This window comes from Taeniopygia guttata, chromosome 5 (assembly GCF_048771995.1).
Source record: "Taeniopygia guttata chromosome 5, bTaeGut7.mat, whole genome shotgun sequence".
NCBI lineage: Eukaryota > Metazoa > Chordata > Aves > Passeriformes > Estrildidae > Taeniopygia > Taeniopygia guttata.
The window spans coordinates 11,068,847-11,093,878 of NC_133030.1; the positions used below are offsets into that span (position 1 = coordinate 11,068,847).

General features: G+C 41.7%; 1 protein-coding gene across 1 annotated transcript in view; it reads right to left on the reverse strand.

Annotated features, from left to right (window-relative positions):
* ABTB2 (ankyrin repeat and BTB domain containing 2) overlaps positions 1 to 14,982 on the reverse strand; it is a 111,656-nt gene extending 96,674 nt beyond the window's left edge. Inside the window, exon 1 of the mRNA XM_030273538.4 lies at positions 13,829 to 14,982. Within this exon, the coding sequence (XP_030129398.3) occupies positions 13,829 to 14,690 (862 nt within the window). The 5' untranslated portion in view covers positions 14,691 to 14,982. The remainder of the gene's footprint in view (positions 1 to 13,828) is intronic.
* Between the last annotated feature and the right edge of the window lie 10,050 nt (positions 14,983 to 25,032).

The following is a 25,032-nucleotide window of genomic DNA, read 5'->3' on the forward strand; positions in this document are numbered from 1 at the left end:
CTGAATGCTGTTACCAAAGAGCGGCTGATGACTTGCATTAGGAAGTTGAGGCCAAAGAATACTGTATCCCAAAGAAGCCAATTGGAAAAAAAAAATAATCAGTGAACAGCTGTGTGATCGCTGCGCAACAGTTGTGGGGAAAGCAGTGCAGCAAGGTCAGGTTCTGATCCATTACATCACTGGGAATCAAGACAGGCTCTGTTGCAGAAGGAAGACATTAAGGATGTGAAATAAGCACTAGAGATGTGAAATAAGTTCAGAGTCCAGTCCACAATCTGCAGGACAGGCAGCAGAACACACTCATTAGCATAGGCACATGAATGCCATTATTCAAACAAAATTAATACTACGCTGCTCTCAGCCCCAGCTACTCACTGTGCCAAGCCATGCGTATTTTAAGAGGAGGCACAACTCAGACCCCAAGAGATCTCATTCTGGTTCACCTCATGCTTTACTAACCCTTCTATCCAATTAAGGCTGCCAGTTTTATGAACTCCTATATATTAACGACCACACAAACCTGACTGCACCCTCCCAATAAAATGAAAATGCTGCTTTAGTACCCTCCTTAAAGGCTGAATAGAAGCTTGGTCCTGTGGTTATGATCCCATTTTGGCTTGCAGGAATAGACAATTGTATTATTAGACAATTACAGAGAGGGTTTCTGACCAAATCTACTGATCACTTCCTCTGTCTCAAAACTAATCTAGGTTTTAATGGTTGATCCATTTACTCCCACTCCTCAAAAAAGCCCAACTCTGTTACAAAGTTAACATGATTATAATGTAGTAAGCTCTTCTCATACCATTAGGACTACACAGGGGATATATAAGAAAGACATCCCTGAGGAACTCGGGGGTTTAACTACAGAATAAGTCCTGCTGTAAAATAAGCACTGGGATTTTTGAGGGGAGAGGAGATGCAGAAGCTGGTTAATGCACTGAAAGACTTTTAGGAAAGTGAAGGCTTTTGTGCTAGCAAAACTGAACAAAGGGAAGAAGCCACTATTACAGGACAAAAATTTACACAAGAGGAGAGCTCAGAGCAGTTCTTCGTGCAGGTATTTATACAGCCACCTCCCACTCCTAAAAATGACTAAAAGGAGAGTCAATACTTCAACAGGAATCTGTTTTGGTTTTACTCCCCATTACAACTATTTGATGCTCTTAACCTATACATTTGAATATACAACATATGTCTTAGGATCCCTGGCATTTCAAAACGTACAAGAGATGCAAAAAGTTTTTTTTTTAATAATAAATTAAGGTCGAGCTAAGTGATTAATGACTTCTTTAATGTGTTATGCTGATTTTGTTCCAAAATAAGCAGCTGCTTTATATGACCTGCCTCATTTCAACAGCAAATCACAAAAAAAGTAGAAGAAATCAGTCCCACACGAGTCTCCTAAAGCTCGCGCTGTTCATCACAGAACAAGCCCAGAAAATAACCTGCTGTCCCTGAACAACAGGAAAGTGTCCTCAGATGAACTGTCCGCACAACAAATACTACGAATTCTTCCAGCTATTCCCTGAGCAAACTCCTCAGTAACAGCTGAGAACAAAAAGCAAGGTTAGGAGAGCAGTTGATTATTAATGCAGATCCATATTCAGATCCAGAAGTCAAATTAGAATGTGTCTATCAAGCCCTAATTAAGATGAATCAAATACAACTTCTCTGTCGTCTTCTAGAAATCACTCTGGGTGACAAAGTCAGCTGAAGCCAGCCCATGCAGGCTTCATGAATATTTTAAAGCAAGCAATATTGTCTCTCCCCCCCTCCCACAACTGGCTCGGGGGACCTGACAACAAAAGATCTCGTACCTCTAAGCAAAATACAGATTGAAAATACAAATGACAGTAGCTTCTCACCATTGTGGAGCATCAGAAAGAGCTGTAGCCCACAACAGATTGTTCCAATCAGCCTTACTCAACCACTCGAGCACTCCTTTGTTATGCACTCTCATCAGAGAAATACTTGGCAGTGTTCACATGTAAATCACCAGCAGCTTTTTGGATCACTTCTTTTAATGTAGAATCAGCTCAAACTTTTCAGAATTGGGATGTTTCCCTAGAATGCTCTTTCAGGAATACAATGCGCTGCTGAGGGCTCAGGCAGATGGCTTGGCTGAGACAGTCTGCCATTTGAACACTGTCCCCCGTCAGATTTAAATAAAATCAAAAAGGAAAAGCAGCAAATCTTTCTGACATTATATTGCACACAAAAAGGCAGCAGTTACTGGAAGATACAGGGTCATGAAATAAACTGCCTCAGTCATTGATCCCAGGCCCAGGGTTAAACCTTACCAAAGTTTTTAATTTCTAATGAGATTAATTGGTAACTCTAGCCTCATTCTTGACAGATACATCACCAGTGCAACCAGCAATACTTGGCAGTGTTAACACACAGACCTCACCTTACTCCTGTTCACAGTTCCATTCTTCCAAGCAGCTGGAGAGGCACTACATACACAAGCCAAATTGGAAAATGCCCGGTGAACAAGCCACCCTCTTATATGGCTCCCTTCCGTCAGAATTAAAAACCACAGATGGGCCTTGGAGAGAAAGTTTTAAAGCAGGTTTTTACCACAAGAAGTTTGCTGAGCTCCTGTTCTGTCTGTCCAGAATGCCTCCCAAGCATGATGCTCAGCCTGGATTTGCTGTAAATATTAGTCAAGGAGCATCTCCTTTACTAAAATTAAATTAGGAACTGCTGGAGAAATTATCCTCTCTCCACATCTGTCAAGACAGCATAAGCTGACCAGTCCTACACTACTCTTCAGACACACTGGAAGCTCTGCAGACTGTGCAGTTCATTACACACAGATTACTGTGCTTATCTCTCATAGGCAGATGATAAAACTGTTTGCTCTCCAAAGCAAATCACTCCAGTATTCCCTATTTTAACCTATGGCTCAAGGAAAATGCATTAATAACTCTGCCCCTGTGATCTACCCAGGGCTAGAAAGCAACCCAGCTCCACTAACCAAACACCTTCTGCATCCCTGTCACTTGATGGGCCACACACACAGTCTCCTATAGCAACACTCTGTAGTGCACAGAACCCAGGTCTTGATCCCTGAAAACAGAACTAAACCCCAAAAATGAGTCGCTGGGAAGGGGAGGCAGGGGCTGCTCTTCTGCCTGATGTGCCCCAAGATCCATGTGGTTACTCCTTTCCCCTCTGCTCTCAGCCCAGCACGACCAATTAAGTGAGGGCTGAATCAGGCCCCTGGTATATAAATGGATCTTTTGAAGTTGTGCATGTTACTTTACGTGGAAAAAATTCAAGCTTTTAAAAAAATGAGCGTATAAAACACACCAAGACATTTAAAGCGCGCGGGCACACACAAGGCAGCTTTGCTTCTCCCTGCCTGGTGAGCAGAACAGATAGCCTGTTCTCTGAAACTCCCTTTTAACTGCAAACCTTATACAGGCTCTGTGTATTTTGGAGCCTTTCCCATCCTACCATGATTTCCTGTCTGAGTCTGCAGCCCATGGCAACAGCAGAAAATTGGAGTGCGGGCTTTGCAGATGGTGCAAGGCCAAATGTCCCATGCCAGCCCAGTATCTTCTGCCATAACTTAAGATTATCTAAGTCTTGGCTGTGTGGCAGGGGTTACCTGCATGCTAATAAATTACATTCATTTTCATTTATAAGTTGTGCTTGCCTTAGGGAAGCTCTGGCCTTCTGCAGTGAACGTGAAAAACCACAATCACACAGCCTTGCATATACATCATCACACTATAACAGGAGAATTTTGAATATTCTGAACTGCTGTGGAGGTACAATAAAATTCAGAGTTTTATCACTCAATTCCAGCAGGTCACAGGTCACCTCAACTGTCTGAAAACAAAGCAAGACAGCCCCCTCCCCAAATTTATGGATGTGCAGAGCATACATCATCCCACAAAATAACCTATGGTGAAAGCTGCATTTCCACATGTATGCTACGAAAACATGAGCCACAGAATTACACACACAGGGAAAAAGTGCCAGAAACAATTCCAAGGTTGCTTTCCATGGAGAAATGTTGAGCATGAATCTTCCTTGAGTGACTTTAATACAAGACTGTATCTGGAATTAACCTTAGAGAACAGATCTGGAAGATGGAGACACTTTCCAAAATAATATTAACAAAATAATAAGATTAACAAAAACACACCAATCACCTACATTGCACTCACCAGCACAGCTGCAAAAAACTACCTCAGGGCACAGATGCTTTAAGTCCCCCAATCCAGGTTTTCCATGGAAGAAGTGGTCACCAAAGCCAAAGCTGCTCCCACCTCAAGGTGTAAATCCCTTAAATTTATTACAAAGTACTAAAACAAAACCACCTCAGACAAACATGTGGCCTCAATCCAAGCAATTTCAAACCCAGGCAACTGCTTCAGAAAGGATCCAGTCTTTTCTGATAAGTAAAAATTGATTAAGTATTTATTAAAACAAGTGGAAATTATTCCTTGAGCTGCAGCTAGGTTAAACTTCGAGGTAAGCAGCACTTCCTGCATGGACTCTGAGCATCCTTCAGCAGCAGGTCATTGACAACAGCTCTGACAAATCTCCTGATCTTACTTCAGGTTTGAACAAAACTGATATCCATCTAAGGCAAAGCTTCAACACACGCTGACAAAGCATAAAAGAAATTTTCAAAACACTTCTGGGAGGGGGGAAAAAGCTTTAAAAGTCTTTATATATTGACAATAGAGTGAGATAGTTTATTAAACACAACAATAAAGATTATGAATTGGTTACTACCATTATAGCTTTCCACCTTCTTCCCTCCCCTCTAAGCCCAGCTGTCCCTACACTGCAAATATCCACAGACACATAATAAAATTCATATAACAGCTTAGAAGTACCAGAAACCACACTAAGATAGTAACAAAACTGTATCAATGCAGCTCAGGAGAAATTTTTATGATCTCTAGACTAAACAAAGTCGCCAATGCAAGCTGAGCACAAAACCGGGTGGGGGGCTGGAATGAAGATAACATTCAACCAAGAGCAGAAATTCAATGTGCAATTCAAGAGAACTTATATCCACCCCCACAGAGGAAATACATTTCATTATATGTTATCTCTCATATTATTACAACAAACACCCATCCCAAAGGTTTTGGTTAGGCCTGTGGTGTTATCTCAGGAAATTGCACAAAAACTGGGAAAAGAAATAAAAAGGAGCCTCACAACTACTTGTAAGAGGAATCAAAGAGTGAACTGCCTAAAAGCAGCTTGAAACCCTGGGTTTTGCTTTCACCTGACATGAGTCAGTGCTGTCTGGAGTACTGAGCTGTCATTTAAACAAAATAAACAAGAAACTGACTTCTACTAAATTCTAGTAAAACATCAAAGACCCAAGCAATCTGAAGAATAAATATGAGGCAAAACTGGCCCAATTCCCTTCCTTAACTGTCTGCCAATATTCAACTCTTGTCCTTCAGCTCCAATAGTAGTGTGCTTGATTCACAAACAATAAAATGTAAATATTAGAAGAAAATCTATTCACTGTCATCTTGGAATTAATCAGGAAAAAATCCAGAGCTATATAGGATCAAAAAAGAATAGATAATTATCCCTCTACATGCTTATATTTTTAATGTACAAGTCCCAGCATAAACAGAGTTGTATTTTTTTTTTTTATTCTCCAGGTCCCAGGCAACAGACTCCAGATTGGGATAGAAATTAAAGTGACAGAAGTATCCAGCATGGATTGGGATGTTATAAAAACTGAAGAATGGAACAAGCAGATTATGTCTTCTGTAGTGTTCCTTTCCTCTCATCCCCAAAATATCATAAACAACTTCTACTTTGATCTTCCACAGCCCCACAGCAAATTTATCAGTTGTTATAAATCTATATCCACAAACTGAAAAGCTGCTCTGAAATGTTTATTTGGCTTCAGTTCTTTGTCTCTACCCCAGGATTCTACCACAAACACTCTTCATCACCTCAAGCATTTTAGTGTCACTACACAAAACCTACAGGAATTGTTTAAGTACATTTTCTTCTTTTTTTGGTTTTTGTTGCTTATGTCAAGGCTTTTTAATTTCTGGACAGGGAGAGCCAAATGCAGCCTCATGACAGACTGCTCTGGCATTTTGTTCAACTCAGACTTGAAGCAGGTCAAGTACAACATGACGTGAACATCAAACAGGTTTTAAGAAAGAGATGGTCCAGGTGTAATAATTAAACAACCAGAACAAGACTGACAAGTGCTCAGGTGTACAACTGACCTCTGAGTGTCTGGGTCAAAGCCACATCAAGAGCACCAAACCATCCCTGAGACCCGATTTAATGATGCTCCCAGGTCGCAGCCCAGTACCTTGGACTCTGCTCAGGGGCAATTTCAGAGAAATGCTCCATTTAAAATCACAGCAAAGACCAAACCAAACCACTGCCCCATGGAGGAGCTCCTCAAACAGTCAGCCTGACTCGGAATCACAGCATTAAGAACAGGTTTTGAGCACATGAGGAGGAACTTTACAATTCTAAGGGGCTTTCACCTGCAAGAACACATAACAAGCAGGTTTTAGGAGTCAAGGATTTTATAGCTCAGAATTCCATTTAACTTCAATCCTTGGTGTCCCCTCCTGAAGAGCACAGCAGTCACATCATCCCCTTTCCTCAGAAGTTACTTCCACGCTATTAGTTCCACCCCACACATCCCAGGCTCACAGAAGTGCAGCCACCAATCTGGCAGACACCTGAATTAGGGGTTGACCAAACCACCTCAGCCATGCCCTGCCCATCACTGCCTTGCCAGGCTCACCAGGTCACCTGCTGAATCCCAACCCTTCCCAAGGACCAGGCTGAGCTCACAGATCCTGCCTGGCTTGGGACCCAAGGCCAAAGGCAAGTCTGAATGAGCTGGGGGTGGAAGGAACAAACCTTTCCTCTTTCTGTTGCTGCTTTTTAGGACAAGTCATGTGATGCAAACAGGGCAACTGCACTTCAAAGGCTCTCCTCACTCATGTGGTTGAAAGGTGATCCTTCAGGTCCCTTCCAACCTGGTATTCCATTAAAAATCCACAACTTGGAACCCTTAAATTGACTCATGCTCTCAACAAAGTCCACCATTTTTAAAAATAGATATATGTTTGTTCTTTGTTTTTTACATGTAGCTGCTCTTCTGTACGGAAAAGAATCAAGAGCTCTGCTGAAGTACTTTGGCCCCAATTTGTAAATGAAGAAAGCACGAAGCCACCACTGTCCTGGATTTATGATACCTCAGGCTTTTTTGGATTTATTGGAACGTCATGTTAGACACTTGGGTTCAAAATACCATGTAAGTCAATCCCAACAAAACAAGAAAGCACCAGAAATTCAATTGGCTTTATCCTTTTGTTCATCAGCCTGAATTCTCATAGTTCAACATGAGCAAATGGACATTTTCTCCTGCTGTCTCCTGGTGGGGCAAAACTTCATCAGTGAGAGAGAGGTTTTCCTTAATGTTCAGTTTGCAAAATCCTGAGCCTCCAACAACAGGAAATGTTTATAAATAAGGACTATATAAATTGACTTGTAAAGCTCAGCTGTGACCAAATGCAAAGTGAGAGTTCAAGTAAAAATGGAGAATTATTTTAATCTTGCTTCCAAACATTCAGGAGAATTAAGACAGCTGAGAGATTAACTGGGCACTGTAGAGTATCCAGTGGGTTTATTGTGTTTACAATATTGTGTTTATTGTGTTTCTGTTCTGTTTAATTCTGCTGGCACTACTGACAAATTGCTCAAGAAAAAGTGAAATGTAAAATGCATTAGCCTTTAAAGACAACAACCTAATTTAGTGAAGATCACAGGATTAATACCACTTTTGGTCTTATTCAATTTTCTTGCATTGCTGTAAAATGGGTTTTTTAACAACTTACTTCTACTTCAGCACCAAGATTTTGGGGTTAAGCTCCCAAATGCAAGTGGGCACTTTGGAGCTTCAGCTTTCTCTGCAGTTAATTAAGTATTTGAGTCCTCACCCATCCTCCTCTGTAACTTGGAATTGTTTATTGTAAATAAACGTTTCCAGTATTTTTACTTATGTTTCCTGCAACAGAGGACTTCATAAACTGAAACATTTCCTTTGAGTTATTGCAGACCCATCGATTACAAACCAAGCTGGGGAAAGGGATAGAAAATTCAAACAGATGAAGAAAGCTCTAAATGGACCATTAACTGGAATAATTGAATCACATGATGTATATCAGCAGATACAAATTATTACAACATGAAAACATTGCAATAGCATTACTACCCAAACAAGATTTTTCAGTGTAAAAAGATGTTTCATCTCAACCCCATTATCAGAAAAAAAAAATATTCAAAATTCACCACTACCCTTTGTTACTACTGCAGTTAGTTTTGGAATAACTCCAAATTAGGGTGGATTAAGATGTCATAACAACCAAAAAGTATATATATGACATCCCTGCTCTGGATGAGTGCTGATCTCAAGGAAGAGGAGGATATCCATAATCCTATACATGAGTTATAGAAGTTGACTGACAATCAGCAACCCTTCCTTGGATCAGGTGAGTTGCTGTTTCAAATCACATAATAAATTAAATTGGGTAAATGAGGAAAAAAACCCCACTCTGGTGGCTCAGTTCAGCAAAATCAGCTGCAAGATCTCTACTTTATTTGCAGTTATTCCAGGATCAGAAGACATGTACATCAAACACATTGCATTTAGAGCTCATTCCTCATTTTGTGCTCACACACACACAATAACATCTAACAGCACCCCAGATACTGCACATGTTCACTTCTAACCTTTGAGCTAAACCAGCTTTATTTTTCACCTGGAAAATAAATTAATCAATGAACCAAACACCAGAACTCTGTTGTCACTTAGGGATAAAATTCTGTCCTGACCCAAACAATATTTGCTCAGTTCAAACTTTAGCAGTAACAAGAGATTTCAGCCTTGACAAAAGAGGTCACAGAGTTTTCTCTCAGAGAGAAACAACTCCTCTGTTTCACAGGGTTAAGTTGCCACCAACACTGATTCCACTAAAAATCTAAACATCAGCAGCATTTGCTGCTGGTAGTTACAGACAGAGGGATTTCAGCACTTGCTCTTTAACCAATTTTACTGAAAGGACACAAATTTTATTGCCATGGGGCAATATAAGCAATGGGAAGGATTAATTTAAGACAGAATCATGACATCATTAATTTTCCTTTACTATAACTAAAAATATATAGATAGGCACACAGTGAATTGGAAAAAAATAGGCAGGTCAGCCTTACTTGCTCTGTACTTTAACATAAGATGCACAATTAAAAACACAAACATCTGCAGATATGCACCTGGTGGTTTGTTTTTTGTAGGAGAGGTGAGCATGTGTGTACAAGCATTAATATTTAGGCTTAAAGAATTTGTCCCTGTGGGTTTATGGATAGAAATCCAAGCTCTTGGCTCTGTAGGAGTAGAAGCATACAAGGTGGGCTGGGGGTTCAGAGGTGAATGAAGCCAAAGTTGGAATAGGATATAGCTACAACCAGCTCACCCAACATGGAAATGTGTACATAAATTAGCAAATTTCTGCCCAGAAATCCTCAAAATTGCTCCAAACTCCGGCTTCAGACAAAGTAACACAGAAGCCAGAGTTACTTGATTATTTCTTTTCTGAAACAATTTACAAGCTGTCTGCTGTACCACCATATGAATCCTGTATTTCCCCTCAGATTCATTTATTGATTGCGTTTGCAGCTCTTTTCCCCAAAACGCCCCCCTTCCACCATGCAGTGCTTTCCTGAAGACTTGTGGAGCTGATAGCTTATTAAAATTGATGAGGCTCTTGATGAGCACACCAGTTTGTTCAGCTCAGATAACAAAAGGACATTCTGCTTATTGAAATGTCATTATTTTTCCCCTATGCTGCATTTCAATACAGTACCATGACTATGCAGAAATAAAAGTTACTTCAGACCATGTGATAGGTATAAAAAGGAATTTTTATCACAGTATAGCTGTGAAAAATCCTCTGTTAAAATTTGCTATAATTTTTAACTTGTAGTAGCGCAGTGTAAAATAGAAAAGAACACAAGGTTGCTGACAGGAAACGCTAAGGCCATGTTTGATACGGTTTGTCAGTATTTAGTATTAGAGAGAAGAAAATCCATGCCTTGTTTAATTATATAGAGTCCAAACCACTCCCTTACACTGCGAGGAAAGGTTATACTTTCCCCCCCTCAAGAAAAATACCTCAAAACTCAAGTAGAATTATTTTGGACCCTATTTTTCTTCATCCTCAGGTGAGCAAACCATACACTCATTTGTGCATTACTTCGTCCAGGGAGAACTTCAAGTGTCTGGGCTAAGAGGTACATGAAGAAACAGCATTATCAGGTTAAATTCCAACCCTTCCCCCTCTCTTTTTTTTTTCCTTTGGCTAAACATCTGTCAACACTTCTATCTCCAGAGCACCAGGATGTGCTGATGCATTAAACAGCACAGCAGGTGCACTGGCAGACACAGGAGTGCCTGACCATAACCAGAGAGTTCACTACAACCCAAGTGCTGTAATTAACAGGGCAATGATATCCAAATGTATTTGCAGTGCTGACAGCTCAGTCCAAAGAACCATGCACCAAACACAGGCAGATCAAGTAAAAGAATCATACTCCCAAGGTAAGTTCAACCTCCCTCTCAAGCTTTTTAAATTAATAGACCCTAATATTCTTAATTAGCGTCTCACAAAATCCCTGTGAAACCACTGGTGCATTTTCCACCACTGCATATATACACCCCCATGTAAATAAAAATAGAAAATAAAACATGTATTCCAATTTACACTCATTTTTACCTTTCATTAGCTACATTGTTCAGCAGCTGGTTATCTTTCTTGGTGCTTTTGTTTCATTTTCTTTCCAGCATTGCATGCTTTTTTACAATGTCCCACCTGCCTAACTCTGAACTCTGCCTAAGAACACCTTACTCTTGGAGGCATTAACACACCCAGAGCCTGGCAGAACTCAGGGCCACAGGCTCAGGTCATTCCTCCTCCTTCCTTGGCAGAGCCACCAAGTCCCAAGCACAAAGTCAGAACTCACACTGAGGGCAGAGAACAGCTCACAGAAGCAGCAAAAAAGTTGATTAAAGAACAGCTTCACACTAAGGGCAAATAAACAAGCAAGCCACAGATTATTATTTATTTAAAAATAATATTAAAATTCCCCCTTAAGCATTTACAGAGTTTCAAACTTTACCCTTCACGCAGCAGGTGTTGATTAAAACACATTTGTTGTGATACACAATATTGCTCTTTCAGCCTCCAAAGCTTCAAGGGACTGGACTGTGGTCTTTGATGGGAGATTAGTCACTGGAGAAATACAGGTCCAAACCTCAGTCTCATGAGAATTTAGGAAGATTTATGTATTTACTTACTGTTTCTTTGACTCCAAAGCAGCAGGCTGTCCTGATCTAATAATGAAAATGGTATTCAATAGATCATAATGCCAGAAATGTCCATTATGATAACCCCATGCAATCTTCTGCATAGGACTGTGCCGTGGATTTAATCCAGGGATTACAATGCTTGACTGGAGCTAGAACTGAACCTCTAAGTGCTTTTTATCTCTGCCATCAAACTCAAGGCTATGAAACAAAACCCAACACATACACCCCCCACTCAAGTTTGCGATTTACGAGTGCTCCACTAAATGCTTTTACTAGAAAAGAAACAAAAGTGACAGTAAAGCAAGTATCCCTGTTCCTTAAACAGGAATAAATCCAGTTATTTCACTGCCAAATCCACTTCAGATTTAAATTAATGTAAAAGACAAGATCATTTGAAAGCACTGTGCAGAATGATGTGAATACTACTCATTTACAATTCCTACAGGGAGAAGAATAGAGAAGTTATTTCAAGCTTTTTTGCATCCATATAAAACCATTTGTGGCCTTCCAACAGCAAGAAAAGCCATTTAGAGGATTCACTGACTTGTGTCAGGTAAAACACTAGTGACAGACTGCCACAGGAAATCACAGGATGCCTTCATGTGCGGTTTTATTCAATTTCCAGACTTAAAAAATGCATTCAATTATTGACAGGATTGATCTGACAGGCAGGAACAACAAAAGAGGCAACAGAAGCCAATCCTTCTGTGGCCACTGACTGCTTGGCTTTCCACTGTGTGGGAGCGTTATCATAACTGACCATTTGGCGCTCTGAATATTTATAAGCATTTCCCTGCACACTCACCCTTCTTCCCATTCAACACCAGCATCCATTCACTCACTGCAGTTTTTCCAGAGAAATTTCGCTTAAGAAATAGATTAAAGAAAATAAAAAAAGGCTGAGTGAGAGTCCAACTCTTCACTTTACACACAGAACCTGTGTGGCAGAAGCACTGGGCAGAGGAGAGATTAAATGTACATTTCAGTTCGCAGAACCAAAATCTTTTACTCCAGGTTCCCTAAATAAGGAACAAGGGAGGGGAAACAATTGCTTTTCTCGGAGCTAGTGGCAAACAAACACTCCCACGAAAAACGAAGAATGACAAGTGTTTTGGCAGACACATCCTCATACCTCTCTAATCACCCAAGAGCTTTTAGTCAGAAGTGTAGATGTCTGTGTTTGACCTTGAAACTTACAGCTATGCCTTGAACCAGAGCCAAGAGAAAATCCAAAAGGCTCTTCCCATTTATTTCACAAGTGTTTAGCAATGCTGACCCAATGGGGACAACTCCCTGCAGTCACCTACTCGTGATCTGAACAGAATTGCCTGGGTATGGAAAAACTGCAGGAAATCGATGCTCCCAGGGAAGAGGAGGTGAGTCACCCCACCTCTGACAATTTCAAAGGGTTTTTTCCCTCAAATTACAAGCGCTCCTTTACTTCTCTCGTTATGAGATTCCCCTTTGAAAAGACCAAGCCCCTTGGTTTTATAGAGTTAAATCACAAACGCGTTAAGCATGGAGTAGTCGACCGTAACAGAGGCAAACAAAAGTCATGAAACCGTGGGTGGTACACAAAATACTTTCCTAAACTGAACGTTTCCCTGAATTTTCCACGGGAAAATATGGTATTCCTCAGTGTGACAATGCAAAATAAACAGTGCAGCTCCTTAACACAACTGTCACGGCTTAAGCCTTCCAAACTGCTCCTCGCTCCCGTAAAGATGCCAACATTCCTCTATCTGCTTAAGTGCTCGGAAACTTTGCTTTCCAAACAAATGGCAGCGGCAAGTACCTTAACACCGTGTTACTCTCATCACTGAGACACCGTCCTACGCTCACACACACGCTCTTGTTTATGGCAGGAAAGGGCACCACAGGTTTCTGCTGAGTTACAAGGAATTCCAAAGTATGCAAGTTCAAAGTTTTTGCTCATAAAGTGAATTTTACTACCGCAGAGGGGGAAAAAAAAATGTTGTTTTCCCTCTCCAGGCTGTAGGTGGTAACAGCATCCTTAAGATGAAACTACAAGATACTCGCTGTAAGATAAATTTTGTTTAAAAGAGATATAGTGGCACTTTTCTGGACAGCAGCTTGTAAAGCACGTTTCACGTTAGGGTTACACAGAACATATTTGCACGCCAGTTAGAGGGAAATGCTCAAAACAGCAGCTGCTGGAAAGTCAGATATTTGTTAGAGGACAACAGGGCTTGGTTTCCCACAGCCTTTTATAACCTGGTACATCTTAAGAACAGAGCAGGATCCTGCCTGGCAGGACCGTCATGCCTGCTTTACGCACACACAAACCACGACCAAGATGCAATCCAGATGCAAAGCAAACCCAGAAAAACCCCAAGTCCACAGAGAGCGAGGACTTTACTGTAAAGCTCGCTGGTATGAAGACAACAGACCGTAAAAGCTGGATCTTACCATTAGCATTTTTCCCACAGATGAGGTGCTCGTAAGGTTGCAACACTCCCCAAAGTTCCGCATCGTTGTTGATAACCATCTCCAGGATTTCAGCCGAGATCTCCCCTCCACCATCGGGGCTCTGACTCGCCAAAACCCTAGCCTTTATCTCTTCCACCAGGTTCTCCATGCAAGCGGTTAAGGAGATGGCCGCGTACTCGTGGATCCTCACCGAGATTCTGGTGTCCACCATCCACCTGAAAAACCTGCCCACCGAGAAGGTGAGGCCGCAGCGGGCGGACTTGCCTTTCCTCAGCCCATCGCCGGCGCTCATGCTGTACAGGGAGAGCGCCTTGACGGTGGCCAGCACGCAGCTCTCGGCCAGGGCCCAGCTCTGGATGAGTTTGATGGCGCTCTGCACCTCGAAGCGGGTGCACTTGGAGTGCATCACGCTGAGGCGCTGAGCCTCCCGCGACACCCTGATCAGGGCCCGCCGCAGCAGCTGCGAGAGCCGCCTGACAGCCTCCTGCGAAAAGCTCCTGCCCTGGCCCTCTCCCTTCCCTCTGCGCAGGATTCTGCCGATGTCTTCATCAGTCCAAGGGTACTCCTCGAGATCCGGCAGCTTAGGGCACTTGGAGAAGATATCTGCGACCTCGGGGTCTTCCGGCAGCACGGTGTTCACGGTGTCCCAGCTGTTATTCCTACTGTTCATGGAGCCCGAGTAGTACCACCAGTTGCCTCTGTGCTGAGAAGAGGTGAAGGCTTGCGAGTTGGACTTGGAAGAAGAGAGACTGAGGGACCTGCAGGAATCCCCTGCCCCATAACCAGAGTCCAAAGTTAAATCCTCCAGGGTCTTCAGAGTCGAACTGTATATCCCAGCCATAGGAAAGACGGGTTAAGCCAAGCGGCACGACAAGCGCGAAAGGTGAGGCTGGGGCAGATCCCTAGCGATCCTCCCCGAGCGGCGCGGGAGGATTGGCAGCGCAGCGGGCAGAAGCCCTCCCCGAGGGCCCGGCTACCTCCATCCCGGCGGGAGGCTGCGCTCAGCCATGTCCCGCTCGGGCCGGGCGCGGCGGAGGGCGCGGAGGCTGCGGCGGGGCCGGGCCGGGACTGGCACTCGGCGGCGGCTCCGGCGCAACTTCCCCGCCGCGGCTCCGCCGCGCGCTCCGCACCGCCGCATGCAAATGAGGCGCGCGGAGACCACCAATCGACGGCGGCGGGGGAACGGCCCGGCCAATCACAAACGAGAGGGGCGGGGCGGAAGGCGGGGCGAGGGGGCGCGGGAGCGGTCCGTGCGGAGCGGCGAGCAGGGGTCGGGGCTCGGAGCGGGGATGGTGCGAGCGGCTCCGGGGCACGAAGCTCCCGGCGGGAGCCTTTGAGGCACGGCGGGTTTCCCCAAACCCCGTCGGAGCTCCCGGCGGGAGCCTTTGAGGCACGGCGGGTCCCCCACACCGGGCTCGGGCCGGGAGCCGCGCGCGGAGCGGAGGAGCCCAGCGCGTCCCCGTCCCAGCGGGGTGTGCGGGACGAGCACGCCCCCGCGCGGCCGCAGCGGGGAGCGGCGGGCGGAGCCGCGAGTCTCGCTGTGTTTCGGGCTCGGGTCCTCAAATCCCGGTAATTTAACCTAAAAACGCGCTTTGCACATCTTCCCAAAGATCCCAAACCCGCCCCGATCCAGGCAAACACGGTAAAGCAAGAGAGAATACGTGTCCTTGATAATGCCGCTGTGACAAAGTTTGTAAACACCCAAAAACACAGCTCAAAGGATGACATTTTTATCTGTTCATGCACACGAATTTTGAAGTTTGCTCTCTATTCCTGCCATATACTCACTGTTTGTAGGATATATGTGAAAGGGTATGAATAGAAGTCTAAAGAGAGTACATTCAAAACTTCTCACAAAGGACATTTTCACTTCAAAAAGTACTGTCGAGAGATCTTACACAGTCCTTAATTACAGACTAAAAAAAAATTGCATATTTTCCGCATTAATGTCCCTTACAAGATAACAGCTTCCAAATATTATCAGCTTCAATACCTGGATTTCCAGAGTTAAGTTCAAAATGACAAATTGTCTTTGCACCATGAGGACAAACTTTTCAGCAGGGCCTGTTGCACTAGGACAAGGGGGAGGGTTTTTTAACTGACAGAGGGATGGTTTAGATAATACAGAAAAGAGATTTCCTGCTTCTAAACTATAATGCCTTACAGAACATCCCTTCTCTTTTTGTACTGCAGTATATACATTACTTAGTGTCAATAAAAATGTATCATAAGTATTAGGCATAAATTATATACTCGAAAAATCATCTATTTAACTTATTCACTTTGCTCACAGGATCAAGCAGTTCTGTTTATACTAAAAGACAAAATATTTAATAAGGCATTCCAACTTCCACTAGCTTAACCCCAAAATTGATTTTTTTTTAAACATAAGATCATCTTTTATCTTTCTAATGTTGAAGATCAACTATAATGAAGCTCTCAGCTTTTTCATAGCTTCTCCCCATGAAATCATGAACACAAACGAAAAGTTGTCTAATAAAACCAGACCTAATTCTCTCAAAGTAATTTCAATTTATTTTGAAATCTTAACACTTCAGCACCTTGTCTGTGCTCCACTGTTAGCTCAGAAATTGGAATTTTTTACTGCACAACCGATGCTTTGCTCAGGTGTTATTTTACAGATCAAAGCTAACTCTGCTATTTTGGTGCATTTTTTAGGCTATATTTTTAAGAGCTGACAATACAAAACTGACAGTAAACATGGTAAATAGGTCCATAAATGTGAGACAAGGCAGGACTGACTCAAAGAACCCAGTTTTAAGTCTTGTGTCTTCAATCAATCCACTTCTGTATAAAAAAATTATCATCTTTTTTCTTACATCTGCATTTAATCCCTAATCTTAGGGTGCCATGGACTACTGCAGGCCTCTTAAATGAGACTCTGGGTGGGTGACCATGTGATGCCTCCTCAAAACTAGGGCATTTATTTTACTCCCTGTTAGTTCCTCCAAGGTCATGCACAGAAGGCTTGTATCTTCACAAGGATCACTGCAAGAATGGGAATGGGGCAAAAGAAGGCAACAGAGTTGGCCTCTCACCAAAAATCCTTCATGCCTTGGTTTGTGATGCCTCTTTGCAAAAGCTTTCTCTAAAACTCATCCTGTTCTATCGCCTAGGATTCATTTAAACCACAAAAGCAAGGCTAAATTGACACAGAGAATTGCTACACAGTTGGCAAATAGGAACTTGACATTATTTAGGAAAAATGCAGCTGTGCAAACACTCAAAACTTCTACAAACCATTTCTGTTCCTTCCCTTTATCACACTTCTCCCATACTCTCACACAGTTTGTTATTCCTGCCATTCCATGTCTTTTAACAACACCAAAAATTATCTGGTTTAACAAGCAGTGTCTGTTTTCCCCACTTCCTTCAGTGTTTTCTCATTGCAGTATTTATTTATAAGAGAAAAACCTTTGCCAGATAAATCCTTCTCTCCTTCTGCTGCAAAGGTATCACCAACATTTTCCACAGGGGATAAAACCTTAGAACAGAAGCACCCCCAAATGTGGAAAAGATTTTCCTTACTGAAGATTTAAATGTCAAACTCCAAGATGTTAAACCCAATAAAGACAACAAGTCATACATCAAAACACCCATAAAAAACAACTTAACATTCCTTGATTTATAAGGCACAATAAACACTCAGCTTTTTTGTTGTTGTTGTTTTTTTGTGGGTTTTTTTTTGTTTGTTTGCATATGTTTCAACTGGAGACATCAGGAATCCCAAGTTATTTTCACACCATAAAAATCAACTTTCCACAGACAGATTTTCTCATAATAATTTCTCTCTAAAATTAGTGTTAAAGTAGAAACTACCAGAAGACTTCCAGGAACATAAGCTAAATAGATAAAACATGTAACATTGGAAACTCCATAATAAACAAAATCATGGGACTCTGGAAGCTCCATTTTCCTTTGTGTGAGGGGTTCAGATATGAGTTTTTCTAGCTCTGATAAAATACAGGGTTTAAAATTTTGAATTTTAAGTACATCAGAATTAATTAAAAATAAAAAGCCATTGCATTCTCTGATACACCAAAAGCAACTGGATAAATAGGAAGCCTATTTAAAAAACAAACACTTGTTTTAAGGAACTACAGCAGTCAAAGCAAATGTAAAACTTAATCTCTAGCAAAGACTCCAAATCACTACATTTTAAAGTAATCAATACTGAGATTGACCTGTTACTGTTCAAGCCACAAAGTTCAGTGAATTTCTAGGAAATAATATTCATATACATGGTATTGAGCAGCATAAACATCCCTTACCTCTAGGTCCCATGTAAGCTTGTTTTATTCACTTGAATAAGACTCTAGAATTCCCAACAGGAAAAGAAAAAAAGTTAACAACACAACTGGCCTTAACAGAGACCCCGAAGAAGCTGCTTGATTGGTGCTACCAACCCCTCAGAGCAGTACCAAAGGGAGGAGCCCTTTCCAAACCTTATTTAAAGCAGTTTGTGGGAGGGAGTGTTAGTGAGCCCAAAGGCTCAACAGCTTCCTGGGCTTCCATGGATGTTGCTGGAAATTTCCTTCTCAGGCCGTTGTCTCTGTTTTAAGCATGTGCTAATGGCATTTTCCTTGTGTAGCTACTTCATTAAACTGCATTTTATCTGCAAGGTTCAGAACTATTTTTGTTAATAAAGAAAAATAGCTGCTGTCTGATACCTGAAAATCAGTGTGAGCCCAGACAGCAGGAGATGTGGGGGGAGCAGAGATGAAGCATGACTAGAGCAAGTGAATCACATATCAAGTCTAAATAAAATGAAAAAAGAAAAAAAGTGTTAGGAGAATTAATTTTGCATATTTTCAAAGCATCACTGATGGAGAGAAAATGTTCATGTGGTTTGTTTTCTACCATGCAGCAAAATCCCCATCCAGCCCTCAATTTATTGTCTAACTGGAGTTGCTGGTCCAGTACTTGGAGTGACTAAATACTCCCTGCTGACCTCACCACTGCCAGGTTCTTGTGTCTTCCCAGCTGGAGAGATAATTTATTCAATGTGTAATAACTCAAATTCTTCCCCAATTCATTTTGTGCAAAATGGCCTTTGCCAAGGTTACAATACTTGTCTTTCAGAATGTCTTGATTGGTAATTTAGGTAAATCTACTTGATAGCACTAATTAAAATTTAAAAAGAGAACATAGAATCTCATGAATGTAGAATTTTAGGAATAATACTGTCCCTAGTGAAAACTTTTCAGATGGTTAGAAGGCACTGAAATCAGAATGTCTGCTGAACAAATCTTCAGGCTGTTAATAATAAATGGACATCTCACCTTCTCCCTGTCTTGGTTTTATCTGTGATTTAGCATAGCCTAAAACTACATTTTGCTATTAACAATGCCTACCAAGAGAAACACTCCTGCTTAACAAATCTTGCCTCATTTTTCCCCTACACTACTATTTAGCCTAATAAAAGACATTTCTTGTCCTTACATAACTTACCTCACTCGTATCCTTAGGCTGTCAATTAAAACATAATTTCTATTTAAATAAGATCAGGAACTTAAATTTGCTTAGCATAAGAAATCAGCCCAGATCAGCATTACTGTTATTTATAATGACAGATAAGGCAGAGCTTCTCAGAATTAATACTGTCAAGAAAGAAGGGGTCATGTCTATCATGACTCATAGTGACTGTTAAGCAAGACCATTTAAAAAACTTTAATTGCTGAAGATTTTATATTACAGCCTGCTTCTGACACACATTTTCAGGTATGAAAAGCATAAGAAGCACTGAGAATCTATTAAGAATATCTTTTCTACACTCAAGAGCTGCCTTTTGTAGTAGATATAATTAAAGTGATAAGGAACTTGGAGTGAAATCTCCATGCAAAAGTATATCAGATGCCCAAAATGAACAAATAAGTGGTTTTCTGCTGCTGCTGTACAGAGAACTTCTTCAGAGATCCTTCAAAGCAAACTGGTCAGGTACCAGTCAGGTAGGAACCGGTCAGCATCACCTTTATCCTTGGCAAAGGCATGGAACAAATAAGCCTGGAAAGCATTAAGGACAAAAGGGTGATTGAGAATCACAGAGTTTGGATTGGAAAGGAGCTTCCACTTACTTTCACCCCCTGCCATGGGCATGGACACCTCCCACTAGACCAGGTTGCTCCGAGCCCCATCCAGCCTGGCCTTTGAAGCCTTCCAGGGATGGACAACCTGTGCTTGTGTGTCAGCACCCCCCCAGGGAAGAATAAATTCCCAGTACTTGATGCAGGGTACAGTTGTCTTTCTGGATTGCAAGTGTGTGTTGCTGGATCTTGTTGAGCTTCTCATCAACCAACACCCCCAAATCTTTTCCAGGCTGCTCTTAATCCATTCTCCAGCGATTTAGGAAGGGGCAATGATGCCTGATCAATCTGCCAGCCTTTCGTGATGATATCAGTGGTATGATGGATGAGGGAAGGGCAGTGGATATTATCTTCACCACAGCAAGGCTTTTGACACTCACTCCTGCAACATCCTCATTGACAAATTGATTAATTTTTTTTTTTTTTTTTGCCTGGATAAATGGCTCCTTTCAATCTAAGTGGAAAACAAATTTGGATAAAAATATCTGTTGGAAAACAAGTTAGATGTAAGCTGGGAATACATCCCTGTGGCAGTGAAAGCCAGCAGCATCCCAGGAAAAACACTGCCAGCAGGTGGAGGAGGTGATCCTTCCTTCTGCTCAGTGCTGATGAGACTCAGATGGAGTCAAGAGTCCAGCTCTGGGTTTTCCAGTACAAAAGAGCTGCAGACAAACTGGAGTTAGTCCATCAAAGGGACACAAAGATGATTAAGGGACTGGACTTTCTGTTATTTGAGAGGCTGGGACTGTTCATTCTGGAGAAGGTGGGACAGCAGCTCTATGTATAAATACCTGAAGAATAAAAAAAGGAAAAAGACAGGTTGGCTCTTCTTAGTGGTGTCCAGGGAAAGAACAAGAAGCAGTAGGCTCAAACTGAAATACAAAATATTCCATTTAAACTTTAACCACCCCACCCCCCCCCCCACCTTCTACTGTGAGGGTGGTAAGACACTGGAACAGATGAAACAGAATAAAACCTGGAGCAGGTTTCCCAGGGAGGTTGTGGAATCTCCATAGTCAGAGATATTAAAAATCCAACTGGACACAATCCTGGACAAGCTGCTTTAACTGACCCGGATTTGTGATCTCCAGAGGTGCCTTCCAACCACCAGAAGGATTCCATGAATCCTGCTCTTTCCACTGTAAAGGGTAGAGGAGCCATTTCCAACACAACTTCCCCTTTCCAAAGTCTGTCTACATTTGGAATGATTCTCCTCACAAACTTTCAGCACTGCTGCTGAATCCTCTGATCTTTAAACATTTCTGGTTCATTTTGGTTTTAATCTCTCTCAATTCAGCACATATTGTATACATTAAGGCATCTTTAAATCAAGCATTTTCTAAGAATGAAAGTAGTACTGAAGATGCTTCCTACGCTTTTAGGAAAGAGCCTCTCCCCGGAAGCTGTTTCACTTGTAATGCATTTATTCCATGGATGTTTTTTTAAAAAAAATATTAGAGTAGAAAAAGTAAATTAATCTTGAAAACAACCAATGACATTTTACCTAATTTAAAATGTAATCCTCAACAAGCATTTAACACTTCTGTCCTGAAATTTGGAGTGTATGAAGACAAGAGTTGATATAAAAATGCTTTTTAAAATTTTAAGTGCAACCAGACAACTGAGGAAGTGCTATAGTAGGTCTTATTTGGAAAAATTACAAAACTACAAAAATTATGGATCTATGTTGGATTATTTTGCCCAATAAAATGATTTTGATGATAAAGGGTGGAGAAAAGTGTCAGAATAAGAAAGATCAGACTAGAATGCATTAAATTCCTGAATAAAAACTTGGTACAGTATCAGACTGTCTCAATCATTATCAGAAATCTTATCAGTAAGGGTTCATGGGGAGAATTATATTTTACCTGGAATCAGATCCAATGAAGGGAGTAAAAGAGTATTTACTTCATCACACGACAATATTCAAGATGAAGGGTGTACTGAAACTTACTGAGGCCTCTTTCCCCCCTCCTCCTCTTCTCATTTCACTCCTACTATTAATTACAATTTTACAGTGCTGCATTTTCTTCCTATTGCAGGAATCAAACAACCAGAACATTCTGAGAGCCATCAGGCATTACCAAATAGCTGCAGACAAGGATGTTGTTCTTCAGCATTTAACAGCTTCTAATTTATAACATCCAGCTATAAAGTTACAGCAGGATAAACTTCCCCAGTCACCCAGATCCTTAGCTCTGATCTAACACCAGGCCTGCCAAGTCTGTGTGTGATAGCTACCAGTGTAAAATAACTCTTTGGAGGCACTTAAAATAATCTCAGTTATCTGGTCATGGGATCCACTGCTATACCATGTCTGTGTGGAAACCTGCTGCAGTCCTGTGTGCCAAAACACACACTTGGAAGAACTTCATGCCAAAATTGCATTTATCACTACAGCCATTCACTGGCTGTATTATCAGCCTGTCTCATGAGGCACTTGATAGATCCAATTACATTGCCAATTGCAACGGATGTGTGTCATGTTTCCTGAAACAATGTTCATATCCTCAGCTCTCCACTACTGGCCAGGGACACAGTATTGACAAGAACATTATCAAGACTCTATCGCTGTAATTACAAAGCCAATGGAAATAATAGCCAAAGAGAAACAATTACAGCTAAATATTGTATTTTTCATAACCCTGAACAGTCAGGAAGTTGCCAGGAAGCTAAACAAAATACAGCCCTCTAAGAGTGCTGTGAAGTGGATCCTCCACAGCTTATCAGGCCATGCTGAGATCACTGGTTATTTACAATGGCAAACAGTGCTGAAAAGAATTAAAAGAGAAATTATTGAGAATGTTCAAGGTCAAAACCCATGCTTGCCTTGCCTGGGATCATTCAGAACCATTGGACAAAAGCTGCAGTGGTTGTTTGGTACTGAAATACACCAAGTGTAGCAACAGCTTCCTAGCTACTATTCCATCATCATCTACACCGGCTATGCCTAAATTCTGCTTTCCCCTGGTCGTGCTTAAACCTTTATTTTCCCAAGGAATCCCGAACTCGGTAGGATTAGCAAGCTTTGCCATGTCCCATAACCCACTGCCTCCCCTTTGAGGCCGCAATGCCAAATTTTAACTGCTGCAGGTTGTCCTCAGGACGTGCGGGAGATCCAGAGGAGCAGAATGTGGGATGCTGAGGGAACGATGAAGGCACAGCCGTGTGAATAAGGGCTGTCTGCCACTCCCCGTGGGATGGGCATGTGTGTGAGCTCTGATGAGGCGCTGCCTACGTGGCACAGGTGATCCTGTCCCCAAGATGTGCCACTGTCACAAGGTCCCTGCCTCACAGAGGGACGAGCATGTGCAGCACTTGGCACACGAAGAGAGCAGGATGTCCAGAGGAACATCCCGACTGCATGGTAGCAAAGCTGCCGATTTTTGAGTTATAAAACTCGAAATAGAAATATGCTTTCTTTCCTCATCCTTGGCCTAAAGCCTCTGGAAGGGGGAGGATCCCTTTCTCTCTGCTGGCAAGACAGACTCAGCACCATGTCAGAGATTTTTCCACAAAGGGAAGTGAGTGCACTGTGGTAGTGAAACTTTGCCACTGTTTTTTTCTACTCAACTGAGGAGCAGATCAAAAACTCTGTGAGGCTTCAGGTGTCTCACTTTGAATTGGTATATATCCTGTAAAGTTCAAATATGCTTGTGGGGAAAAAAAAAAACAAACCCCAACAGTGAATCAGCATTTCCAGCAACAAAATAATTCCTAAAAAAGCCAAACGTGATAATAAGTGGGAAACCCACAACAAAACATATTTAATTGCAGAATTCTTTTTGCTAAGAACTTCTTACCTTTTTACTTCATGACCTCTAATCTTCTTATCTCTGATTTCTCTGGTGAACTCAAGAATTTTTTCACCCTTTCCACTAAACACCAGAAAACTTTGCCTACCTGCAAAGAAACCTACAGTAGAATGCCATAAATGTTTCAGTTTGAGACATACTTCATATTGTTTAAACATCTCAGAACCAATAGCGTATAATTCTAGTTTAGTAAATAAATGAGTGGTTGCCCAAAATTACTCTGAAATTATATCTAACGTTTATAAGTCCTACATGAAAAGTGTGATATAACTTACCCAGCATGACCATTAACACTGGCTTTTTTAAAAAGAAAAACAAGCCAGAAACCCAAGCTTTGTACCACTTGTAGGCCACTAAAACAGGAAAATTTCAGACAGAGGAAAAAATCTTTCTCTCTTAAAGAATCAGTAAAAGAGTTTCAAAGAAATCTCTGTATTCTGTATAATATTGTAACACTATTCTAGTATTCACTACTAAATTATATTACCCTTATTAAACATTTTAGGAACCTACTTCAGTGAGAAGATTTAAACTCAGAATGTTGAAAGCAGGAATTTGTAGCTGGACATTTATTACCAAGTGAGTGTGGTAATTAATGGGAACTTTCTAAGTGAATATGTTGGTCAGAAAGTACCTTCCATAATGCAGTGGTCACGCTTTCCCAGCATGTTTCTTCCCAGTTTTTGTGTGAATGAACAATCTTTTGCCATTTCACCCATCTTGTGAAGATGCAGAAGGTGTATCCCACCATGGTTTTGTTACAGCAGAAGAGCACATGTAATTCCAAACTCAAAAAGTAAAATCCTGGGGAAAAAACATTAGGGAAGCAATCCCATACTAAAGTTTCAAAGCTAATTGTCAGGTCAGTATAGGCACATGTTGTTAATTAGCACTGTTGGCTCAGAAACCACCTTGTCAACGTGCAGCCTGAATAAACATAACGCCATCCACCTCCTTGGATCCCTAATTCCAGTTATGACACAGGGCTGCTTGTTATCACATAACCCAGGAATATTTCTCCAACAAGGAGATGGCTGTCAGGCCAATTTGTAATTGCCACTCAGGATGAAGCACATGCTAGAAGCAATGGGGAGATAATGACCCATTTTTTCCCCTTGCCTGTGTCATTGGGAAGGAATTCCCGGGACACATCACCTGTGATGGAACTGTCACAGTGCTCTGTAGTGTTCTGTGCACAGCAGAGCCAGAAACCAATCCCCAAAAAATATAGGAACAGTCTGGATGATTCAGTAAAAGTGAGGCT